This window comes from Montipora foliosa, chromosome 6 (genome assembly GCF_036669935.1).
Source record: "Montipora foliosa isolate CH-2021 chromosome 6, ASM3666993v2, whole genome shotgun sequence".
In the NCBI taxonomy this organism is placed as follows: domain Eukaryota; kingdom Metazoa; phylum Cnidaria; class Anthozoa; order Scleractinia; family Acroporidae; genus Montipora; species Montipora foliosa.
In genome coordinates, this window is record NC_090874.1 from 49,805,244 (window position 1) to 49,826,384 (window position 21,141).

The 21,141-nt window shown below is 38.4% G+C and overlaps 1 protein-coding gene across 1 annotated transcript in view; it reads right to left on the reverse strand.

Annotated features, from left to right (window-relative positions):
• Positions 1–20,560, reverse strand: part of LOC138007621 (cleavage stimulation factor subunit 3-like) — a 32,974-nt gene extending 12,414 nt beyond the window's left edge. Inside the window, exons 1-11 of the mRNA XM_068854642.1 lie at positions 20,367–20,560; positions 14,268–14,381; positions 13,815–13,910; positions 5,455–5,487; positions 4,312–4,409; positions 3,553–3,619; positions 2,888–2,922; positions 1,572–1,632; positions 1,262–1,327; positions 994–1,071; positions 625–705 (exon numbers count right to left, since the gene is read on the reverse strand). Coding sequence (XP_068710743.1) covers positions 625–705; positions 994–1,071; positions 1,262–1,327; positions 1,572–1,632; positions 2,888–2,922; positions 3,553–3,619; positions 4,312–4,409; positions 5,455–5,487; positions 13,815–13,910; positions 14,268–14,381; positions 20,367–20,432 — 795 coding nt within the window. The 5' untranslated portion in view covers positions 20,433–20,560. The remainder of the gene's footprint in view (positions 1–624; positions 706–993; positions 1,072–1,261; positions 1,328–1,571; positions 1,633–2,887; positions 2,923–3,552; positions 3,620–4,311; positions 4,410–5,454; positions 5,488–13,814; positions 13,911–14,267; positions 14,382–20,366) is intronic.
• Positions 20,561–21,141: the final 581 nt, after the last annotated feature.

A 21,141-nucleotide genomic window follows, 5' to 3' on the forward strand; every position in this document is an offset into this window, starting at 1 on the left:
CACACATTCTTTCTACTTTTTTTGTTAACTGAAAGAGAAGAACAGGTTGTGCCAGCAGGTGGTAGTAGCCATGCATGCGTATTACGTTTCTTGTTGTTTCTCGTATCTCGCTTGGCAGCCATATTATGTTGTAATGGAGTTGCTATAGCCATTAAACCGTTACATTTTGCTATTCACAGGTCATCTTGTCCTCATTACAGGTGCGGCATGTTGCTTAAGTTTAGAACTTCGGGCTATCTGATTTAAGAGTAATTTGTTTTGGTGAATTATTCTACACTCTGTTCTAGAACAAAGTTCCATCTCTAGTTCAGTTTGGTTTGCTAATTACTAAATGCATTACAAAGATGAGTTAGCCTGGACTATGAGTGGAGACAGTGGGTCTATACAGTGTCTAGGAATTACTTCAGAGATGCCAACCCATGTAGATCTCAAGTCTGGAGAGTTTTTTCCGTCCCGAGAACCCACTCCCCCCACCCCCCCTCCCCCTTTGTGACAAAGAAATTTGCTGGAAAACAGGGCACTTGCATGTATGTCTGTATCCTGGAGACTCCTGAGGGTTGGCAAGAACGTTAATGTGATGTTTAAACTCACCAATTTGTCAATTTACTGTCTCATGAAATTTACCTGCTTGGTTTCTTCTGCACTTCCATTGACAGGAACTGATGGATTTCCTCTAACCAGTCCTCGTGTTATGGCTTCATACTCCTGAGATCAAAGAAGATTATTTAAACATTTGAGCCACATATGCATATATTTGAAAATAAAAAATAAGATTGAGTATTACATTGCATGTATCAAAGTGCATCAATGGAATTATAGAAAATGTGTAACATTACTCTAAAAGAAAGGACTACACTATTGTCATGAAAGCAAAAACCAATTATTCGTATAGTGCATCCTGAACTGCCCTGTGCAGTATAATTATTATAATAAATATCAATCAGTTCAGGAGTTGGAAGTGCAACTTTGTAGTGAAGGCAAAATGAACAATACCTTTGCAACTCTTCTCGCATTCATGTACTCTCTGGTCTTATCATCAATGAGTTTTTTGGCCAGTGTTTTGTTCACACTCTGAAATGCAATGAATAGTCAAATAGAATGTGACAAATTTTGCAACATGTTCTTGGAAGATGGGAGGACAATGAAACTCAAAGAAGAGCAAAAAGTCACAGGGGTTGGGGGGACTGTGACTGTTTGATCAACTGAACCATTTGCTTATCTGCCATGTTCTTGAATACTTGTTTTTAGCAATATCCCTCACCTGTTCAAATGAGTTGTATTCTCTCCACAAAGCCTCCAAATTTAACATTGGAGTCACCACTGCTCTCTACAATATAACAAATTTATTTTAAATAACAAAACAATTCATTATTACAGTGAAAATATTGTTACTGCAACTGTGAAAGTTCACACTGTTTGTTGTGACAGCTTCTAAATTAGTTCTACAATTAACTGTTTTCTTGGCTATTTCACCAGAAATAGCCCGTAAGTAACCGCTCTTTTGCTGGGAGCTCAAATATACAGATGTGGCACATTTTAATCCATGCAATATTTACATAATTATACTGTACCTGATACACTTTTCTTATGGTGATTATCTTGCGGTTTTCAGCATAGCTGCCAACTGCCTCACTAAAATGAAAATTGTACACCAGTTAGGAACTGATCAAGAAACATTACAAAAAGAGAATCAAAGAATGTCTTAAGGACGGTGCCTTGTGCATAAGTTCTGCACATCTCCAAATACTCGAATTTCCATGGGTGGTGCTTATTATTACAGGTCCTGGGATATTTTTGCGCCCTTCAAAAGTATGCGGAGAAAGCAGAACTTAGCAAGTGATCTTGGTATCCAAAAAGAAAATTGGGGGTAGCCATGCATTTTTCAGAGATAATTATTAAGCTTCACTTTGTAAAAGAACATTGCTTCGTATTTTAAAGCTTTTACAAAATAATGTAATTATTCTTGATTAACTATCTTTGAAAAATGCATGATATTTTTGGATTTAAAAAACACTTGTTAAGATCTGCTTTTCCCGCATATTCAGTAAAGTGCGCAAAAATACCTTTGAATTAGTACGCACTGTCCTTAACACTTCTGTCATTAAAAAACATCAATTTCTGTTTGTTTCTTTTTTTCGGTAACTGAAGAGGCTGAAGGCCGCGATACCACGCCAGTAGAAATTAAACCGACCACTGAAAAACCCAATCCTAACAGCTGTACTCCAACCAGACATTACTAAACAAGGAAACAGTGAAACTCCGAAAGAGCGAAACAACGAAACAACAAAAAAAAGCGAAACAAAGAACCAAAACACCATGTATGACCCCATCATACATTGAATACTAACCGACAAAGGTTGGATTTGAGATTAAACATTGTTTTCAGCGCCTAAAAGTTATTGCTCCTAATCTGAATCCTAATCTTAATCTCAATGAATAAGGAGCAATAACGTCTTAGGCCTAATTAGGCCTACATGTACAACTATATTCAATCTCAAATCCAACCTTTGTCGGTTAGTATTCAATCTTATGTATTGTGGGGTCATACATGATGAGTGTTTCGTTTCGCTGTTTCGTGGTTTAGTAATGCCCACTCCAACCTGATCTATATATTATAAGTATGCTGGTTGGGTTTACATCGCACCTCAATATAATACATGGTGCTAAGGGTTAGGCTGATAAAATTGATAAATTATGAATCACAAGAATTTGATCACAAAATAAATTAAATTTGAAATTGAATGAAACACATAAAATGAATTTAAAAATTAATGAAAGTTTACACAAATGCAGGAAAGCTATTATATGATCACAAGAAAATTGATCATAATGATATCAAATAAAAATAAAGGAAAAAGTCATCAAAATACATCTTTTCAGTTCTTACCCTGTCTTCAGAAAGTTCACAAAGTCAACCCAAATCTGTGAGTTAAAAATTAAAGAATTAAAAGACCGAATAAGAAACAGTCCCCAGTCACTCATGATTAATCAAAATAACATTATGAACAGCACTTTTACAGGATATAAGTTCATTCAACAAAAAGAAGTAAGGACGGTGCCTATACTATTGTTGTTGCGCATAAGTTCTGCGCATCTTGAGATACTCGGATTTCCTATCGATGATGCTTACTAATACAGGAATATTTTTCCGCGGTTTAATAAAACTGTCGGAGAAAGTAGATCTTAATAAGTACTCTTGGTATCCAAAAAAAATTGGGGGTAACCTTGAAGTTTTGAGAGCTTTAATTATAATAAGCTTCAATCTGAGAAAGAACACCATACATTGCTTTGTATTTTTAAGCTTTTTACCAAATGAATATTATTCATAAATTATCTTTGCAAAATGTGTGGTCACCCACAGTTTTCTTTTTGGATTTCAATAACATTATTTTGTTAAGATCTAAATTTCCTGCATAATCATAAACCGGGGCAAAAATATCTCTGAATTAGTAGGCACCGTCTTTAAGGGTACTTGCTCACTTTGTAGAAGGTAGCTAGAATACCTGTAACGAAAAGGCTGAGTGAAGGAGATGTGTTATTATTGGGACTTGCCTGATATGAGTTGAAGTCCACACCAACTTTTTCAAGGGCAAATTCATAAGCTTGCAGCATCTTATCTCTGAAAATTTTGTAACAGAGACTTAAGGAATAATATTGTTAAGGCCAGCTTACACAATATCTGGCCAATATCATAAAATTATAATTGTCAAAAAAGTAAAACCCTAAAATAGGACACTTGCATGATGATGCCATTTGACTTCAAGTACCAGAATCCTTTAGGTTTTGCTTGTTTCATGCTAATTGGAGCTATTGTTATTTTTACCCCACTGGGAATACAAACTTTAAATAAGAAAAGAAAAACTGAAACTGAATTCTGGTAGTTGTAGTAAAATGACGCTATCGTGAAAGTTTCCTATTATAATGAGCTCCCTAAACATCAGAAGTGGTGAAGACAAACAAAAATTTAACAACTGTTTAGAAGTATTAAGTACTACATGTGTAGGTGCTTTTCATTACCGGTAGGTAAATGAACTAATTATTGTTTGTGACATTTCCAGGCTGTACCCGCCTTTGCTTTGCTTAGAGGATGGACAAGGGAGAACATCTATATACTCCTATACACAAGGTACTTCATTATAGGTACAACAAGCAACAGTATTGCCTTAATTTGTTTGAAACCTGTTTCCAGGAGGGAGGGGAGGGGATGGACAGGGGAGAAGACGGACAGCAGTCTACAATAATATTATATAGATAATTCTATACACAAGGTACTGTACAACAAGCAACAATGCTGCATCCAAATCAGCCTACCTAAAATTTTGGAGGGAACTTTTTGTATCCCTGACATAAGACAGGTAACACTTCCAGAGATCAATGTTTAGCACCTTGATGAGACATTTCTGAAAAAGCTGAAACGTGAGAAAGCAACATTTGGTTTCTCAAGTCCAAGATTTCATATTACTTTTAGTTTACAGCAAGATCCTTTACAGTTGTAGCCTGGCTGTAACACGAGAAAGATGGGGACAGTCAGCCAATCTTTTGATGAGCAGCGGGTCCAAAACACAGGTCATTGTACATGTCACTGCACTACAGATAAATAAACACCAAAGGTGTCTCCTAGCCGTATCACTCGACAAAAATGTTGTTCAGGTCTAGTGGAATGTGACCTGTGTTTTACACACCCACCTCTTACTGAGCTACATGATGAATTTTACCAATCTAATAGCATAGGATATATATTAGCAACAAAAGAGGTATATTTGTAAATGTTATTATAAAAAAACGCACCTGAATAACTTGGACAATATTATTGGTATTTTTCATGTTAATGCAGCGATGGGTCATGAGACTTAATTGTCACAATGCTCCATTAGGGTTTTACATTTTTTATACTCTTAAGAAATAGATAGTCATTAGTTTGAAACCACAGACAGTTCCCTCTTGTGCATCAAACTCACAAGAAAATAACTGACTTGTTGTTTCTCTAAACAGGACTAAGAGAGGAAGCCGACTGGTCCATCAATAAATGAAATAATAGAATCAAAATTATTTTCTATTTCAGTCTCTGACAGTTACTGAATGCAAGATGTTGTCCTTAAAAGCAGATGTGCTAGTCCATTTTGATAAATTTCCTTGTACAAAACCTTCTAGCTGTGCAATCCTGTCTGATCCATATGAATTTTTGTAATACCATTTTTTTTATTTGTTGCGTAAAGCCAATCAAAAATTGGTTTCAAATTATCAACACCATCATATATATAAAAAAACTTGTGGTATTACTGAGTACAAACCACCTAGCAAATAATCTGAGAGATAATAATGGTCTATAAATTAAAGTACTGAGCACAAAAAGTATTCAAATAACCTATCATAACCACAGGGATAAAAAAGGTAGAATAGAACACAAATTTAAGGGAGGCAATGGGATTATGAATTACCATTTACCGGTATTACCTTTTCTACTTGTTCATAGTTGTTATTTTTCATCTGAAAGAAAATCAACCAAGACCATTCACCCTTCATCATTCTATTGACATCTAGTGCATATACTTACTTAACAAATACACACTTTATTGACCACTCCCCATAGGGGTTTTTCAGGGCCAACGAAACACAATCAATGAAACCACAGAACACAACCACAACTGTTAAGAAGTGGTGGCAAACAAGTGCGGCTGAGAAGTTGAGCCACGGAGGGCAGGTACAAAAGACAGGCCTCAGGTCACAGGTTTCTGTTGTACCAACGCAGAAACAAAGCTAACCATGGACCACATTCATAAATGGCGACCACTTTTACATTCTTTTGTCTTAAATTATGGTAATTACACCTACTGCCCTCACTTTGAAACAAAAATTCTTTTGAAATTTGCTTGTTGTAGCAAGGCTAGAAAGCCTTATTGGCATTAAATCAACGAGTATTTTATTTGGTCGCAATTATGAAAGAGGTCTGTTCATTAAAGCTAACCTGCCAAGTGCAAAACACAGGTCATTGTTTTACCAATACAGAAAGTATCCTAAACATCCATAAAAGCTAACCTTAGGCCTAAAAAAAGCGAGGCCTAAAGTTAGCATTTAAGAAAGTTTAGGATACTTTCTGTATTGTAAAACAGAGACCTGTGACCTGTGTTTTGCACCTGGTAAACCGTGGACTACCAACAGATTCAACGAGTGATCAGATAGAGTCTTGAACCTGGGAACTCCGGATCCCAAGGCAAGCGCCCTAACCACTTGGCAGCTGCACTGCCTAGTTTGATGTTCCTTGGCTCTGTGGATTTTAATGGTATCCCAGACAGATAGCACCAACACACCCCCAGCTGACAATGCAAAGTCTAAGGGTTTGGCAATAGAGTCCCTTTTGTATGGCCCTAAAAACCATTTTCTAGATTGGAAGTGTTCACAATGGTTTGTTTTAACCCATTGACTCCCAGGGGTTCCCTATTGACAAGTAAAATACTGTGGCGTTAGACAGAGTAAAATACTAAGTCTGGCCAGTTTAGGCTGGTTTGGACGTCAAAGGGTTAAGTACCAATAATTATTCTTGAAAGGGTTTGGAAATTCATATTATTGTTACTTTCACTTGAAAGAAACCTACCCCCCTTTCAAAAGGTGGTGGACAAAACACTGACCATCCCCCCCCCCCCCCAGTCCATGGACTACCCCCTAATGGAGTACCCAAACGGACTACCCTGAAAATACCATTTCGAATGAGTACTGTTAGTCTACATGAAACATCATCGCAAATAGTTTACTTAAGCCTAAACACCCATTTTAAACGGCGTTGATCAACAGTATTTAAGTCTAAGCACCCATTTTAAAAAGGTTGGCTTGATGGCCAATTACTTCATGTAAGTGAAGTGAAACTGGCACAGTTCCTGGATTTAGTTGCATGTGGCCATGCTGACGAAAATAAACAAGGTATTATGTGCAATATAAGCATATAATCAATTCAGTTCTTTCAATAGTACTCAATCAAAATAGTCTTTTTTAAGAGTTAGTCCATTTTAGGGTAGTCCATTTGGGCAGTAAATAAACTGGATGTCAGTGTTTTGTCCACCACCCTTTCAAAATTAATGTATTTCAATCTGTATTTCCCACCAATTAACCAAGATACGAATATAGGCAAAATCAACCAACCAACATGCATTGTCAGACAATTTGCAAGTTGTTTGCATATGCAAATTGCTGGGCCAATAAAAACCTGCACCCTTTCAAATGTATTTCTGTTCTATTAGCAATCAAATTCTCGGCTTTTTTAGAGCAAATCAAACAGTTAAAGTATTAAAAATAGTTAGTGAAAGAAAAGTACTTCATCCACAGATTGAGGTGAAAATAAAAATTATTATGGCTTGTCGGGGACACCTCTACAACATTTTCTGGCTCTAATACTCTCACTTGCGATTACTTCACAAAAACGTTTACACAGCAACCATAATTGGTTTGCCTATGGTTATAACACAATTCTCTGAAAAAGGCCACACCAGCAAGAAGTTATGTTTAACCAAAAATTGAGGCATAGAATCAGGGGATTGTTGAAAGAAATTTTTTAAGCTTGATGTATTTCTATTAATTTTAAACTTGGGTTCACAAATCATATTCTTAATTGTTTTCCAGTGAACAAGAGAGATGTTATCCCTGATTAGCAGGCACTTATAAAGGGCAAGTGAACAGCAAAAGGCAAGAGCAATAATACTGAATGTTGCTCTTGCCTCTTACTTTTTCTCACCAAAAACAAATGCCAGCCAACCCCTGAAACACATGTTTAAACTTTGCAATTAGCCCACTGAATGCAATATTTGAGATTTGACAAGAGTGACAACAACAACAAGCAAAGGACATAATCTGAAAAGATAACTTCACATTATTTGCAATCATTCCAAGTTGTTCAGGATGTAGCCTGAGTTGCAACTATCCAGGAATTACCAGTAAGTAATTAAGTTGAGGAATTCATATCAAAAGCAAGGAATTTTAGAGAGAAAATACACCTGTAGGACAAGCATCAGAAAGAAATGTACCAAATAAAGTAAAATGCATGAGCGGGACCTTCCAAGTCATTGTTTTCACTGTTATACTTTTTCAGCATTTTTGTTCTCCACGAAATTGTCATTGATCAAAGCGTCTATCACCTCAAAAAACCGCTTTACACTCAACAATTCCCTGCACTTTCTCACACTAATTCTTTGGTTGGCTAAACTCTCTCCTTCAAAGCACTGTTTTTGAGACTCCTAAACAAGACGAAAAATGACAGAGGGTGTAAAGTGCAGGTTGCAGGAAATTATTTTACCAAAACTACTGAAACAACCCAAAACTTTATAAAAGTGCTAACCTTGGGCTTAAACATTATCTAGAGCATAGCGTTTAGGCCTATTGTTAGCATTAGGATAGGCCATTTCCGAGTTCATGTCTGCCTCCTCTTCAAAGCGAGTGCAAAGTTTTTCTTATGAAAATTAGTTTTCATTCATATGTAAAGTAGAACTAATTGCCATCACAAAAACTTTGCACTTAGACTTGCTTTGAAGAGGACGTGCACAAGAACTCGGAAATGGCCTATTGGGTTGATTCAGCTATGGTGAAACAATGGCCGGCAGCTTGCAGTTTACACCCTTCAGCACAGCTGGTTGTAATTTGCTCTAAAACTGAGCAAGGAAGAGGAATGGATTAAAATTAATACTGTTGTTGACGTCATACACTGCTTTGCATTATGATAGTTCTTTGAACGCAGCGATGCAAAGTACGGTACTGTAATTTGTGACATCAACCCAGCATCAAACCCATTCCCCATCGCTGCCGGGTCATGGATCAAACTACGGCCACTTTTCCAGTCTTTCAAAGTGAATGAAAAAGATAATTTTCAATAAAAAGGTTCTACGAACAACGCAGTATTGCTAGGATGACTTCAGAGAATAAATAACATAGAAATGTTTGTTGAGGTGATAGGCACTTTTCAGCTCCCTACTGCACAGCAAGGATTTGCACTTTCCTTCTTTTTATGATAAAAACAAGTCAAGTAAACATGACAAATCTCTGACAAAGGGGTAATAGGTGATACAGGATAGGATTTGGCATGTCAATGTAGCAATAATTATACTTATTTGAACAGAAACAGGGACCCTTTCCAGCATGAGGAGTCTCAACTGACAAGCAAAAATAAGAGGCACTTGACAGGAAAATCTATCATACGACTTCCAAAATTAACGGTCTTGATAGTAGCAGACAAGTAAAGAATTAAACAAAACCTTCGAGTTTGTAAAACGTGTTTCAACAGAAACTTCTGCCATCCTCAGTTAGTAGAATACAAGGCGATGGAGGTTGAATTTATAATAAATTGAAAATGATAACGTGAAAAATAGTAACAACGGAATGAAGTATGGCATGAAAATGTGGGAATCACAGGGATAGTTTAAGGTTGACATGGTGTAATCGTTGATTGAAAGAGGGTTGCTCTCTCTGAATATAAATAGTCTATTTTATCTTGAGTTGAAAACTGGTGGAGGCGTGATCTAAAACACAAAAACAATCAATGACTAATTAATTCACGTTATGTCTTTTAAGCTGTGGATGCAGCAAGCACAGGTTTTTAGGTTTTGGTTTTTTTCATGCATAGAACGGATATTCACTGTATAAGCTGAGCTGCAGTCTCTCTCCCCTCTCATTTAGCCTTAGTCAAGCTCTTAAAATGAATGCAAGTTCTAAACCCTCTTCAACGAATATTGTATTTTCTCTCAGTTCCTTTTTGCACTGAATCTATTGCTTTAGTCATGTCAATGTCAATCCTGGAGGTTCATGAGCTTGCATTTGATATAAAAATTAATGGCAAATAGCCAACGAGGTGCATAGTTTCAAGTTGGTTATACCCAGTCTCACAACCAAAAAGTGCAAATAATTATTCCATTCACACTTCTTTTGTTTAATTTGTCATATAATTTTGAACCCCTCGACACTTGGCAATTACAGCTAATCAGTTTTCAGCTTGGCAACACTTGACACAATCAGTTTCCATTATTAAGTCATATGGTAAATGAGCTGATAACTGAGATTGAGTGAACCAATCAAAAAGCCAGATACGCAATAATTTAATTTTCCACTAATTTCATATGTTGACGCCAGCAAAGCCTTCGAAATGTTGACCATGCTGATTAAAGTTTGAAGTTTGAAGCTTTGGACACTCACGAAAATAACATATAACAAATATATTTCGCTCAGTTCGAGGCTCTTCAATGTTAGTAGAACAGTATGTAAATCAAACTAAGTTTTCCATGGTACAAACAAAACAATCATTCAACCAAGGTAGCCCTGGGAATTCGCACATAGTTCCATTCAGTTCTTGTGTTCATCAGCTGTGCAGCAGGAATTTTTGTAAGTCTGACCACCTCTGCTATCTGCCTTACCATAGAGTCACCTCTGTAACTACAGGTAACGTTCATGCTGAAATCCTGTTCTATCCCGCCGTGTTTTTCCTCACAATGCCTCCACAGTGCAGATTCCTCCTGTCTTCCTGCTTACATTCGAGGAAACAACACCTGAGACTTTTGGCGGGAAAACAGGAAGAATCTGCACTATTGAGGCATTGCATGGAAAAACACGGCGGGATAGCACACGATTTCAGCATGAACGTTACCGGTAGTTACAGAAGTGACCCTATGGCAAGGCAGATAGCAGAGGCGGTCAGAATTAGAAAAATTCCCGCTTCACAGCTGATGAACACAAGAACTGAATGGAACTATGTGCGAATTCCCAGAGCGACCTTGGTACTGTGGATAACTTAGTTTGATTTACATACTGTTCTACTAACATTGAAGAGGCTCGAACTGAGAGAAATATATTTATGTTATTTTAGTGAGTGTCCAAAGCTTCAAACTTCAACCTTTAATCAACATGGTCAGCAATAATTTAATAATTAATAATATAAGGAATAGATCATTAATTTTTGTTCAAGCCAAACATTAACCTTCATTCCCTTTGTTACTTCTTAAGGCTGCCCTCTCACCCAGTGCAAAATAAGCTTTGCTTATTACAAGACGCTCATGACTTTGACTCATTTAACTCTGGTCAAGAGCTGGGTTTTTTCGAGTTTAAGAATCTCCTTATTTGGATGTAATGTAGCTCGTGCATTTTTCCATGTGTGCAGCTTCGATCTTATTTTTGTCCACATTTTGGGTATAAAATTGGTGTCCTATAATTCCAGCTTTGTTCCAAGGAAAAGAGTTGCACGTTACACACTTCAAGGTTCATGTGTTTCTGTCACTACCTAATTAAGTCAAAACGCTATCTTTTTAACTGATGTAACATAACAGCTCAGCTTATGCATGTACCTCAAATCCCATTGGGCCGTAGGGAATCAATTAAATTTGAGGGGTATGCCTTGAACTGGAACTCTTAACCATAATTTACATACAAAATTTGATGACATTTAATTAAAACTGAATTGGGAGCAAAGCCTTCGTAAACTCGGTTTCAAAAAAGTTTGAAGTTTGCGGCTGGTGTGAGTAGAGGAACCAAATAGCCATTATCATTGTTGTCAAAGTGAATTTTATTTTTACATTAATTTGAAGGAATTAACGGAAAAAAGTAGCCAAATTCTCCAAGTCAAGTAGCAGATGCATTTTGCCAGCTGTCTGTACTTATTGAAACCACTGGTAAACTGCAAAGTAAAGGTCTGCCCTGCAACATCAAATCAAGGCTGATGCAAAGGCACTCAATAGCAAGGCAGAATATATTATTGCTTTCCACAAGCTGAGCCCTCTCTTTCACCTAGTTTCTGTAAAATATTGGATGGGATGCTGGCATCCATTACAACATTACCCAAGCAGTATGACAAAGGTCTCACCAATTACCTAAGAGAACATTTGGAACAAAGTTGCTGTTGAAGGAAATACATGTAGCACAATGGCCACATTCATGCCACCCCCTTCCAAGAACCCCTTCATGGAGCAGTCATTTTAGTTTCCTCCTCCAAACCCCGAAACATCAACCTCTATTTTGCTATTTCAAGCTTCCCCTTGAAGTGCTAGGTTTTAAATAACCCTACTGCCATAGTGCAAAAAAAATCACAGGTGTCGTGTTCGTAGGACTACACCAGTTATCAAAGCATTGCCTGTTTCAGATCATGTGCCAGTCTCAGAGGAATTGATTCTTTATCATTTTCCTTTCTGTTAGTATGCAGTGAGAAGCTTTTAAAGAAGAATTCCCCACAGCTTGATCACAAGGTCTGCAACAGAAACTTACGTCATTTTTTTCTTCCACTTAAATGTGCTTTTAAACGAAAAGTTATCCAACAAAACAAAGAGGATTAATTTGGAACACAGAAAGGCAGCTCCTTTGAACTATGCTGCCACTTTTAGACCACAATAAATTTGAAATTTGCACTTGGGTAGACATTCTTGTCTTCTTTGATAAGGAGATGTCTTTGTGTGTCATTGAAGAGCTCAAATACTGTTTTCAAAGAGAAAAGTGTGGGTTATTTACCGTAGAATTGAGTGCTAAAGATAGAGTGGCATATTTGCTAAGTGCCCTAGAAAACCCAGTGAAATGATCACTTTTTCAAATGGAAATTGGGTTTTCCCATTGCAAACTCTTCGCAACTGTTGATACACCAGCAAGTTCCCATTATAACACAGGCATATACCATTTTTCTTAAGAAATAATTTTGAGCATCAGGAGATGAACTTAAGGCGCTAATTTGCAGTCCGCAAAATAGATACAATTACAGTGTATGTGATAATTATTGACTGCAGTTGGGTTTTCACAATGGACAAGAATAAAGAGTTCAGAAATCAACTAGACAGCAAATCTGGCAATAACATTAAGTAGAATAAAATATACACACTGGAGACAGAAATAACCACACTGCACACAATTAATGTCAACACCAGTCATCACAAAGAGTTTTGGACAACCAATCTCTGTTCAGAGATAGCACAGAAACAATATTCTAAAAGACCCTTTTTATTGTGCCCTAAATGGGCAAATCAACAAAGAATTTAAGTATATAAAAACAAATTAATTATATCAAATTGTCAATATTGCTATGTTCACTCTTGTTCTGCCTACCTTTAGGTATCAATTGAAAGAATCATTACACTAACTAGTGTAATTCTCTCGTGAACTCACTGACAGTGAAGCAATTTCACCGAGACTCCAACCACACTTCAAAGTAAAGTTTGTGTGTAACTCCCATGTAAACTAGCGCTTTTTAAACACCCCTTTCTTAGGAAGAGCACAAAGTCATCACAATTTTCACTCCTAACTGCCACTCAATAAGACAAGAAATCTCTGCTTGAATGGACTTTTTGAAAAGTGAAAGATTTGGACTAAAAAGTACACCTCACCTCAAAATAATGTAGCTTTTACAAAAACAAACATTTTCTCCCACAGCAAACATAATTTGCCAACTTCTCCGAAAAATTTAACTTTCAATTAAGGCACAATATGATCTGAAAAGTTTGCAAAACAAGCAATCCTTTGAGCCATGACCAAGCCAATGAGAAGAACAGGTAATTCCTCAAGGTGTCGCAAACTAATTCGAAATGAAGTCTTTGAAAACGGGAAATTCTGCAGCTTGTGATGTCATCTCCGGGATGAACCCATGCTTGTCACTAGCTTGGATCTCACACAAAAGAAAACCAGCTTTGTTCACTTAAGCAATTGCACAACTTGTGTTGCCCATCAAAAATGAAACTTCAGGAGAAAGGCACAATATGTGTTATGGTGATTTAAACAAAAAAATATTTTGAGGTTTGATGGGCTTTAAAGATATCCCTAAATCACTATTAAAGATAGGTCTAGCATTTCTTTTAAGAACTACAAATTCTAAAAACCTCTTGCTCAATGTACAATCTCCAGTAACGGCCAGCATTTGGGAATCGTCTAACAAGCTTTTCACATAGCACTCTTGATGTATCCAATGGAGTATTCTATGACAGAAGTCAATTTTGATGGTTAGTAATGGACAAGGCCAATTTCTGATAATTTTGCTATTTTTCTTGAGAACTTAGTTTCTTTGGCCCCCTTTTTTCCTGTGGATACTAAATTTACTGCGTGGACAACAACAATTCAAAATTCAATGGTTTTTCCAGGTACACAATTTCGGTACTATGAGGAATCTACAAAATTGAACAGCAGTAGCAAAATGTCTCAAATCTTTAAAACTGCTTATGTTTTAATTGACTCAATTACAATAAAATGATTTACAAATTTTGATAACCTGAAAAGTCAGGAAATAACATGATTACAGCTATGACTCAGCCATTGCCAGTTTTAATGAATGGTACCTGTGCCTCCCGGATCAAGACTCCCCAAGATTCAGTGTCAAAGGGATGATTCTGCAACCGCATTTCTGCCTTGATTCCACGTTCAGTTTTACTCCAAAAAGTGACTGTGCCATCCTTTACAGAAAAAAGACAATGCCATTTAAATGAATGCCAAGATAAATGGTTCAAAATGTTACCCTTAGAAATCTGAGGCACTTATTAAATTTTACAGGTAAGGACATCCTCCCATTTGAATTTCCTTTGGCCTCAGAGTTGAATATCAAGGGTTCTCTTCTTTAGCACTAATAAATATTATTTTTATAAGCTACGCCCCTTTGCTGCAAAAAGTTCATTTCAAATAATATTATTGTTGCCAAAAAGTTGCTTCATTTTTTAAACGAAAGAATCTAAATAGCCAGCAGCTGGCCAAAGTTATCAAATCACTATCCACATCATTCTCACCAATTTTATTCTTGGAATGTGTATTCACACTTTCCAAGCCAAGCAACATTAGAAGAGTGAAATCATCTGGCATTAGAGAGTAAAATCTGAAGTCTCACTCTCAGGATTGCAAAGGTTAAAGGGGACATTTGAATGGACATAGACAGGGTTCTCCTTATCAGGCAGTAACCGGTAAAATTTACCGCTTGGAAGAGCACTTATTACCGCCTGCGAATGCTCAGAAGTCACTTATCCTTTGCAGAAGGTCCAACATTAACCAATTGCTTTACCGGTTTGAAAAGGTGCCATAACTGTTGCACTGAAAACTAGGGAGACACCTGCATAGATAGTTGTTAATAACTGTAAATTCTGATGATGCAATTCACACTTTGATTTCTCCTGTGTGTTATGAATTCCTTAGCCTCCATGCAACCAGACATGTACATGTAACTTGAAACCTAGGTAAAAAACCTAGACATAGTCCGTGTGCACAATGGCTCCCAAAAACCTGTTGTGATAAACCATAGTTTTGTAGGGATTTGTCTTTCCCTATTGGATTGGCTAGATTCTTACCCACTCTGTGATTGGACATTTACTCACTGAACAAATCGTTCAATCCTTTTACTCTTGAAATGAAGCTGAAAGGTGGGAAAGAGCATTCAAAAGCCCTTGCTGCAGGAAATTCGTGGGTGTAGAAATATATTTTTTACTGTGATATCTGGAAACTGTGAACACTAGAAATATTTATGAAATGATATTGTTTCAAATAAAAAGCCAGTCACGCACAAGCAATGGTAATAAGCAATGGCAACAAGCAACTGTAATTAGCTTGTGGTTTCATCTCGCTTCTGATTGGTTGCTGCACATTGGGAAATGTCAAAATCAAATGAATGCGTTCAGATTTAAACACTAATTTGCCTAAGGGCTACGGCTTCAAATACATTGGGGTTTCACCACTCCAGGAAATTGAAGTCTGCAACTATGAACAATCCTTCAGCTAAGCAGCATGCAGATGTCATTGACTGCCATCTGGATAATAAGGTCTCCCTCAGGAGGGTCCTTTTTCTCTTCCCGCCCCTCCCCTTATTGCAACATAGCCGTCCATCCCTCAGATCAATATCTCTTGGCTTGAAGTGACAGAACGGCTATTACCCTACATGGATTTAGCTTTACCCCTTGGTCTCCCCTCGGCGCCCCTTTATCTTCAATTCTGTAGTCAACATGGAGTGGATACTCTGTCATGCTCACAATAGGGAATTTAAAATCTATGATGGCGATGGTAGAAGAAAATGTCACCTCAAAATATATAACTTGGCTCTATCATAAGTCTTTCTCGATTATTAAGTCTTGTTGACGTCCTACAATATGGGCGAAATATCCTAAAATTAAATTGGTACGGTCGGTTACAGAGTGAAAACAGAGAATGAAAGATTCTCTGTTGCATGCTTATGTTGTCGTCAAAACCTCAAATTTGGTGATTTCACGCCGTCGTTATGCAGAGGACCACAAACATACTTGCTAAAATCCGTGCTACACGTGAAGCATGATTATTTATGCTCTTTTAACCAATGATGTTACTGTTTTGTGGCTATGTCGTAGTTGTAGCCGTTGCTGTTTCTTAAATTAATTTTCTAATATCTTTAACCTGATGCACTATTTTGACGACTTCATTACCACTGCAGCCCTCCAGATTCCAGTCAATGTGCAGACAATAATATGGCCATTTTGTTGGCAGTTTGCAGATTGTTAGGGCTACCTCTCCATCCCGACAAACTGTGCATCAGCTCTTCCTCTCACTTGGTGGTACTGGGCATTGAATTGGATTCTGTCGCTCAGGTCATTCATCTTCCAGCTTTGTGCTCTGAGATTGCCAGTGGTGGCTTCAGTTGGTGCTTACTTCAGGGGAGAATGATGCAATGGCTCCTGGACGAACTCCCGCACCTCTCAGTCCATTGCATACAAGGTGTTGTTCCGGTTGTTGTTGCCGCTCATTTGTGGGGCCCTTAACCCTTTAACATCCAAACCGGCCTAAACCGGCCAGACTTTAATCGTCAATGGGGAACCCACGGGAGTCAGTGGCTTAATGGGCAAGGTGTCACATTCTTTTCCATCTCGATAATGAGGCAGTAGTGTACCATCCTCAACTCCAGAACATCCAAGATCCCTGGCTGGATGCGTTTGTCTCACCATCTTCTTGCATCTGCTGTGCATTTCAAGTTTTTCTTCCCCTCCCAGCAGATTTCTGGGATTCAGAACAGTGTTGCTAATGCACTGTCCCACTTTCATTGGAAGGAGTTCAGGAGGCTGGCGCCAGAGGCCCAGTCGCTATCAGTGTCTATCCCACCTCACCTGTTGGAGGAATTGATAAGCCATCCCTAGGGCAACAGTGCGACTTCTTTTTGGTTCAGGGCTTGGCTACTTCCACTTGCAGATCTTACTCGCCTAGCTAGAGGAATTTCATCAACCTTTGTGCTCAAGTGGGCAAACTGCATCCCAGTGGCACCCCTTGCCAACAAATGCACCTTAAGCTTGTTTGCTACCTTTCTGGTGAGATCACTTTCACACTACTGGAGAAAAGTCATGCATGTACTCTGGCTTAATTACGTTTCTTGCCACTGGCTGCATTTAAACTTCCCAATCTGGCCAGTTTCTCCCATCCCACGCTCTTTCCTGGGTATTCAGGGCATTCCAGTAGACTCAGACTCCCATCCTGCCTGCTTGCGAGTGAGGATTAAAGCGTCCATGACCGGCCAATTTCGTAAAGGTTGCTTCATCCACATTGGCAGGTGAAGCTTTCCTCTCTGTGCTCTCCAGGCAGTCATGGCATATTTGGTAGTTCAGGTAATTCCGGTGGCCCACTCTTCCTTTCAGGATGGTTGGCCACTATCTGGTGCTATCCTTACCAGTTGGAACAGGGAGATTTTGGTATGCGCCAGAGTCCCAGGGAACTTCTCCAGCAACAGTTTTCGTATTGGTGCGGCCAGAGTGACAGCTCGTCGTGGCATCCCTGACCACCTCATTCAAGCCTTGGGTCGTTGGTCTAGCAATGCTTATCAGTCATTCGTGTATATTCAAACACCATCTGAGACATTGGCTTCACTCTCCCCTCATTTGACACCTGATGCCACTGGTTCCTGAAGCTGGTGGTATATATCTGGCCTTCTTCGTCACAGCTTGTGGGAGGCGACCACATGCAGAGATGTGTCTGTAGACCTTGCGGATCGTGCAGCCATTATGCTAGGGTTGCCCTTCGCACATTCTGGGCCTTGATTCATGCATTCAGTCCAACGCACCCCTCAGTTCCGGTGGCCCTGTGGATTTGGGGGTCCTATAATTTTATGGCTTCCTTGTGCAGCTAGGTGTAGATGTACAGCTTGTTTGGTCCTCAGGTGGACCCACTTCATTAAGGCTACGGGAAGGTGCTTAGATGGGTTTGGGATCTGGCGCAGGCCACGTCACCCCTTGTTCACGGGCCATTTGCCCTTTCCAAGCACCTTGGAGGGAAGAAGGCTTTGTGTGCTTATTTTATTATTCCACATATTTACACCATTTTCAAACAAAACTACAGAATTTGTTACATACATGTATATGATGATTTATAAATGTATCAGTATTATCTTAGCATACGCACATATCAACTACATCTTAGCATGGTCTAATTCTTAAGAAATTATGGTTGCCGCTCTCTGGGTTGCCATTGATACCCGCGCACCCTGCTCGAGGCTCACATTTCACTTGACACCACCACCTGCTTTCATAGGCACCTTCCCCAAGCTCATCTATGGGCAACAAGTTTAATATTGCAATATACAAAAGAATTTAACATTGCCTTTTACCCTTCTGGCTCTTGAAATGCAATTAAGCACTAGTCTTTTTCTGTCAAGCAAATGATGGATGCGTGATGTGTCAAGTATAATGTAAGTAAACATCGAATCACAAAGAGCATAAGAATCTAGCCAATCAGAAAGGGATACACGAATTCCCTCCAAACCTGCAGGGTGTCTGAACAAGCTTTCGGGAGCCACTGCACAGACTGAGTATACCGGTGTTTTTTTCTGTCTGCGACGCAGGCTAGAATTCCTTTGTTACATTATTTTTTAAATTGTCTTTAGCTGTTGTAATTGAAACAAGATTTAAAAGCAGAAAGCTCTTGTTTACTTCTTAAAGTGCTACTGTGACCAAAAAATCTATAATAATTATTATGATTTTTTGCTTCTTTTTCTTTGGATTTCAAAACTATATTAACCCATTCACCCCTAAACTGGCCATACTTAGTATTTTACTCTGTCTAACACCATATGATTTTACTTGTCAATGGGGAACCCCCAGGAGTCATTGGGTTAACTAAACACTACGTGACCTATGTTTTAATCCTTCATTTCAAAAAGACACCTGTTTATTTTAACCGGAAATTTTCTATTAAATGGTTCACCATTACCAACTTTAAAACTTTGAGAGAGCTCAATCGAGGAGAAAATGACATCAAAGACCCCGATACATCGATATAGAAACATTTTGAAGTGTCACTGGGTGGTCCGTGTTTCTTTGAGCAATATTGTTGGCTCTTGTGTTCAACATGAAAACTGCATATTCCGTAGGCTCAAATGCGACTGCTTGCTCCATTCATAGGACGACTCTAAAACCGCATCATTTCTGTGTAGTGTGCTAATTATATGGTTGCTGTTATTGATAGCACGACATTCTTGCACTGCAAGAAGGCTATAAAAGTCAGTCAGGCGCTCACAGCAAAAACTATATTACAGATTGAATGTGATTTACTGCAAGACAATTTTTTGCATGTAGAAAACCAAAAGGCAAAAGGTAAGTTGGTAGTGAATTGATAATTTTGACACAGTGGGTTGGAAGACAACCTAATCTTGGCATTTCATACAACAGAACAAGTAATTTATTCCTTCACATACAACTAAATTAGCTTACGTTCCACCATACAAAATGAAATATTGCAGCACATTCGAGCCGGTTGTTTAAATGTTTTAAAAATCTGTTTAAATTCATACAAAAAGCATTTCCATGCTTTTGGACAAAGCAGATTAAACGTGTTAAAACATTGTTTTCTAAATTCACCTTAATACCCCGTTTCCCAAATAGAGTGAACATATAATAAGCTGCATTCACATGCTGAAATAGCTAGTGAGTAAATGATGTCACTTTTCCATGGATCCAACTCTTGGAGGTCCAGTCGGTCAGTTTTAAATGTGACTAATGGCAGCCCATAAATTCCAAAACTTAAAGTAAACAGCCTTTGGATAAAAATCAAAGCTCAAAATTTTGCCTGTCAGGTGTTGAGCAAACACACTTTCAAAATTTGAAGGAAAAAAACAAGTGATTTTTGATCATATTACCACTTAACTTTAAAACCAACTGAATGCATGAATTTCACAGCCATTTTTTAAATGATCTGTTCTGTGTAGAAAATATAACGTAACACTACTTAGGAAAGCTAAACTAACGTAGCTGGGGTATACATGAAGAACGCAATAAAACGACACTTCGACTTAGAGCGACATTGCGCGCCTGCAATCTATATCAGTGTTTTAAGTTCATGTGAAGTACGGCGTCAGAATCAATTTGGGACGGCTACCTATGAGATTCGTCCCTGTTAGGGTGGGAAAAAACAGGAATGAAATCAATTATTTGCGCCCTCAATATATACAGCACCTTGAGATCTGAGCTGACACGTCGTCCATTTGCACCATTTCTAACACCTTCTTCACTTGAGTCCATCCTTAAACCTCAGTTATGAATATACACCATTACAAAGGATGACTAATGAGCAAAAAGGTCCCCAAAAAGAAGAAAAAACCCGCAATATACTGCATCAAGAAAACATGTCGGAAGAAAGAAGCGTGGTTAATAGGCTTGCAAAGAGCTATGGGAAACATTGGAAACTTGATTAGCCCCAGCTCTCTCGCAGTCGCTCCCAACCTAATTTTCATTACTATTTTTCCCGCCGTTAGAGCGTTGCTCTTTTCTGAGGAAAGAAAGCAACCCAGACAACCCAGGAAATCAAGCGATCAAAGGCTAAACTTAATAATTCAGGGCCACATCTAGTGACTCTAGAGCCAAACGAACCAACAGTCTATTAGTAAAACACACGCCAATATTTATATGCCTCGTTCTTTCATCTACTGCCGAGCCAAACGAGCCATCTCCAATTGTGCCCTGTTTTCAGTAATTTCATGTCTGTAATAAGCAGAATTACACCCTATCACACCGTAGTACGTACAGAACGCATGCACATTGCATGCGGTCGAACGGTCGAAAGGTATATCATACTCGGGTACAGTATGACACTGTACTGTGGACACGTCTCGACAATTCGTCTCGACACGAGGCTAAGGGGTGCTTACATTTGGCCAAAAAAATCGGAAATTTCGGTCCGAGGTCAAATTAGCCTGCGTAGCTGGCTATCTATAATGAGTGTATACACACT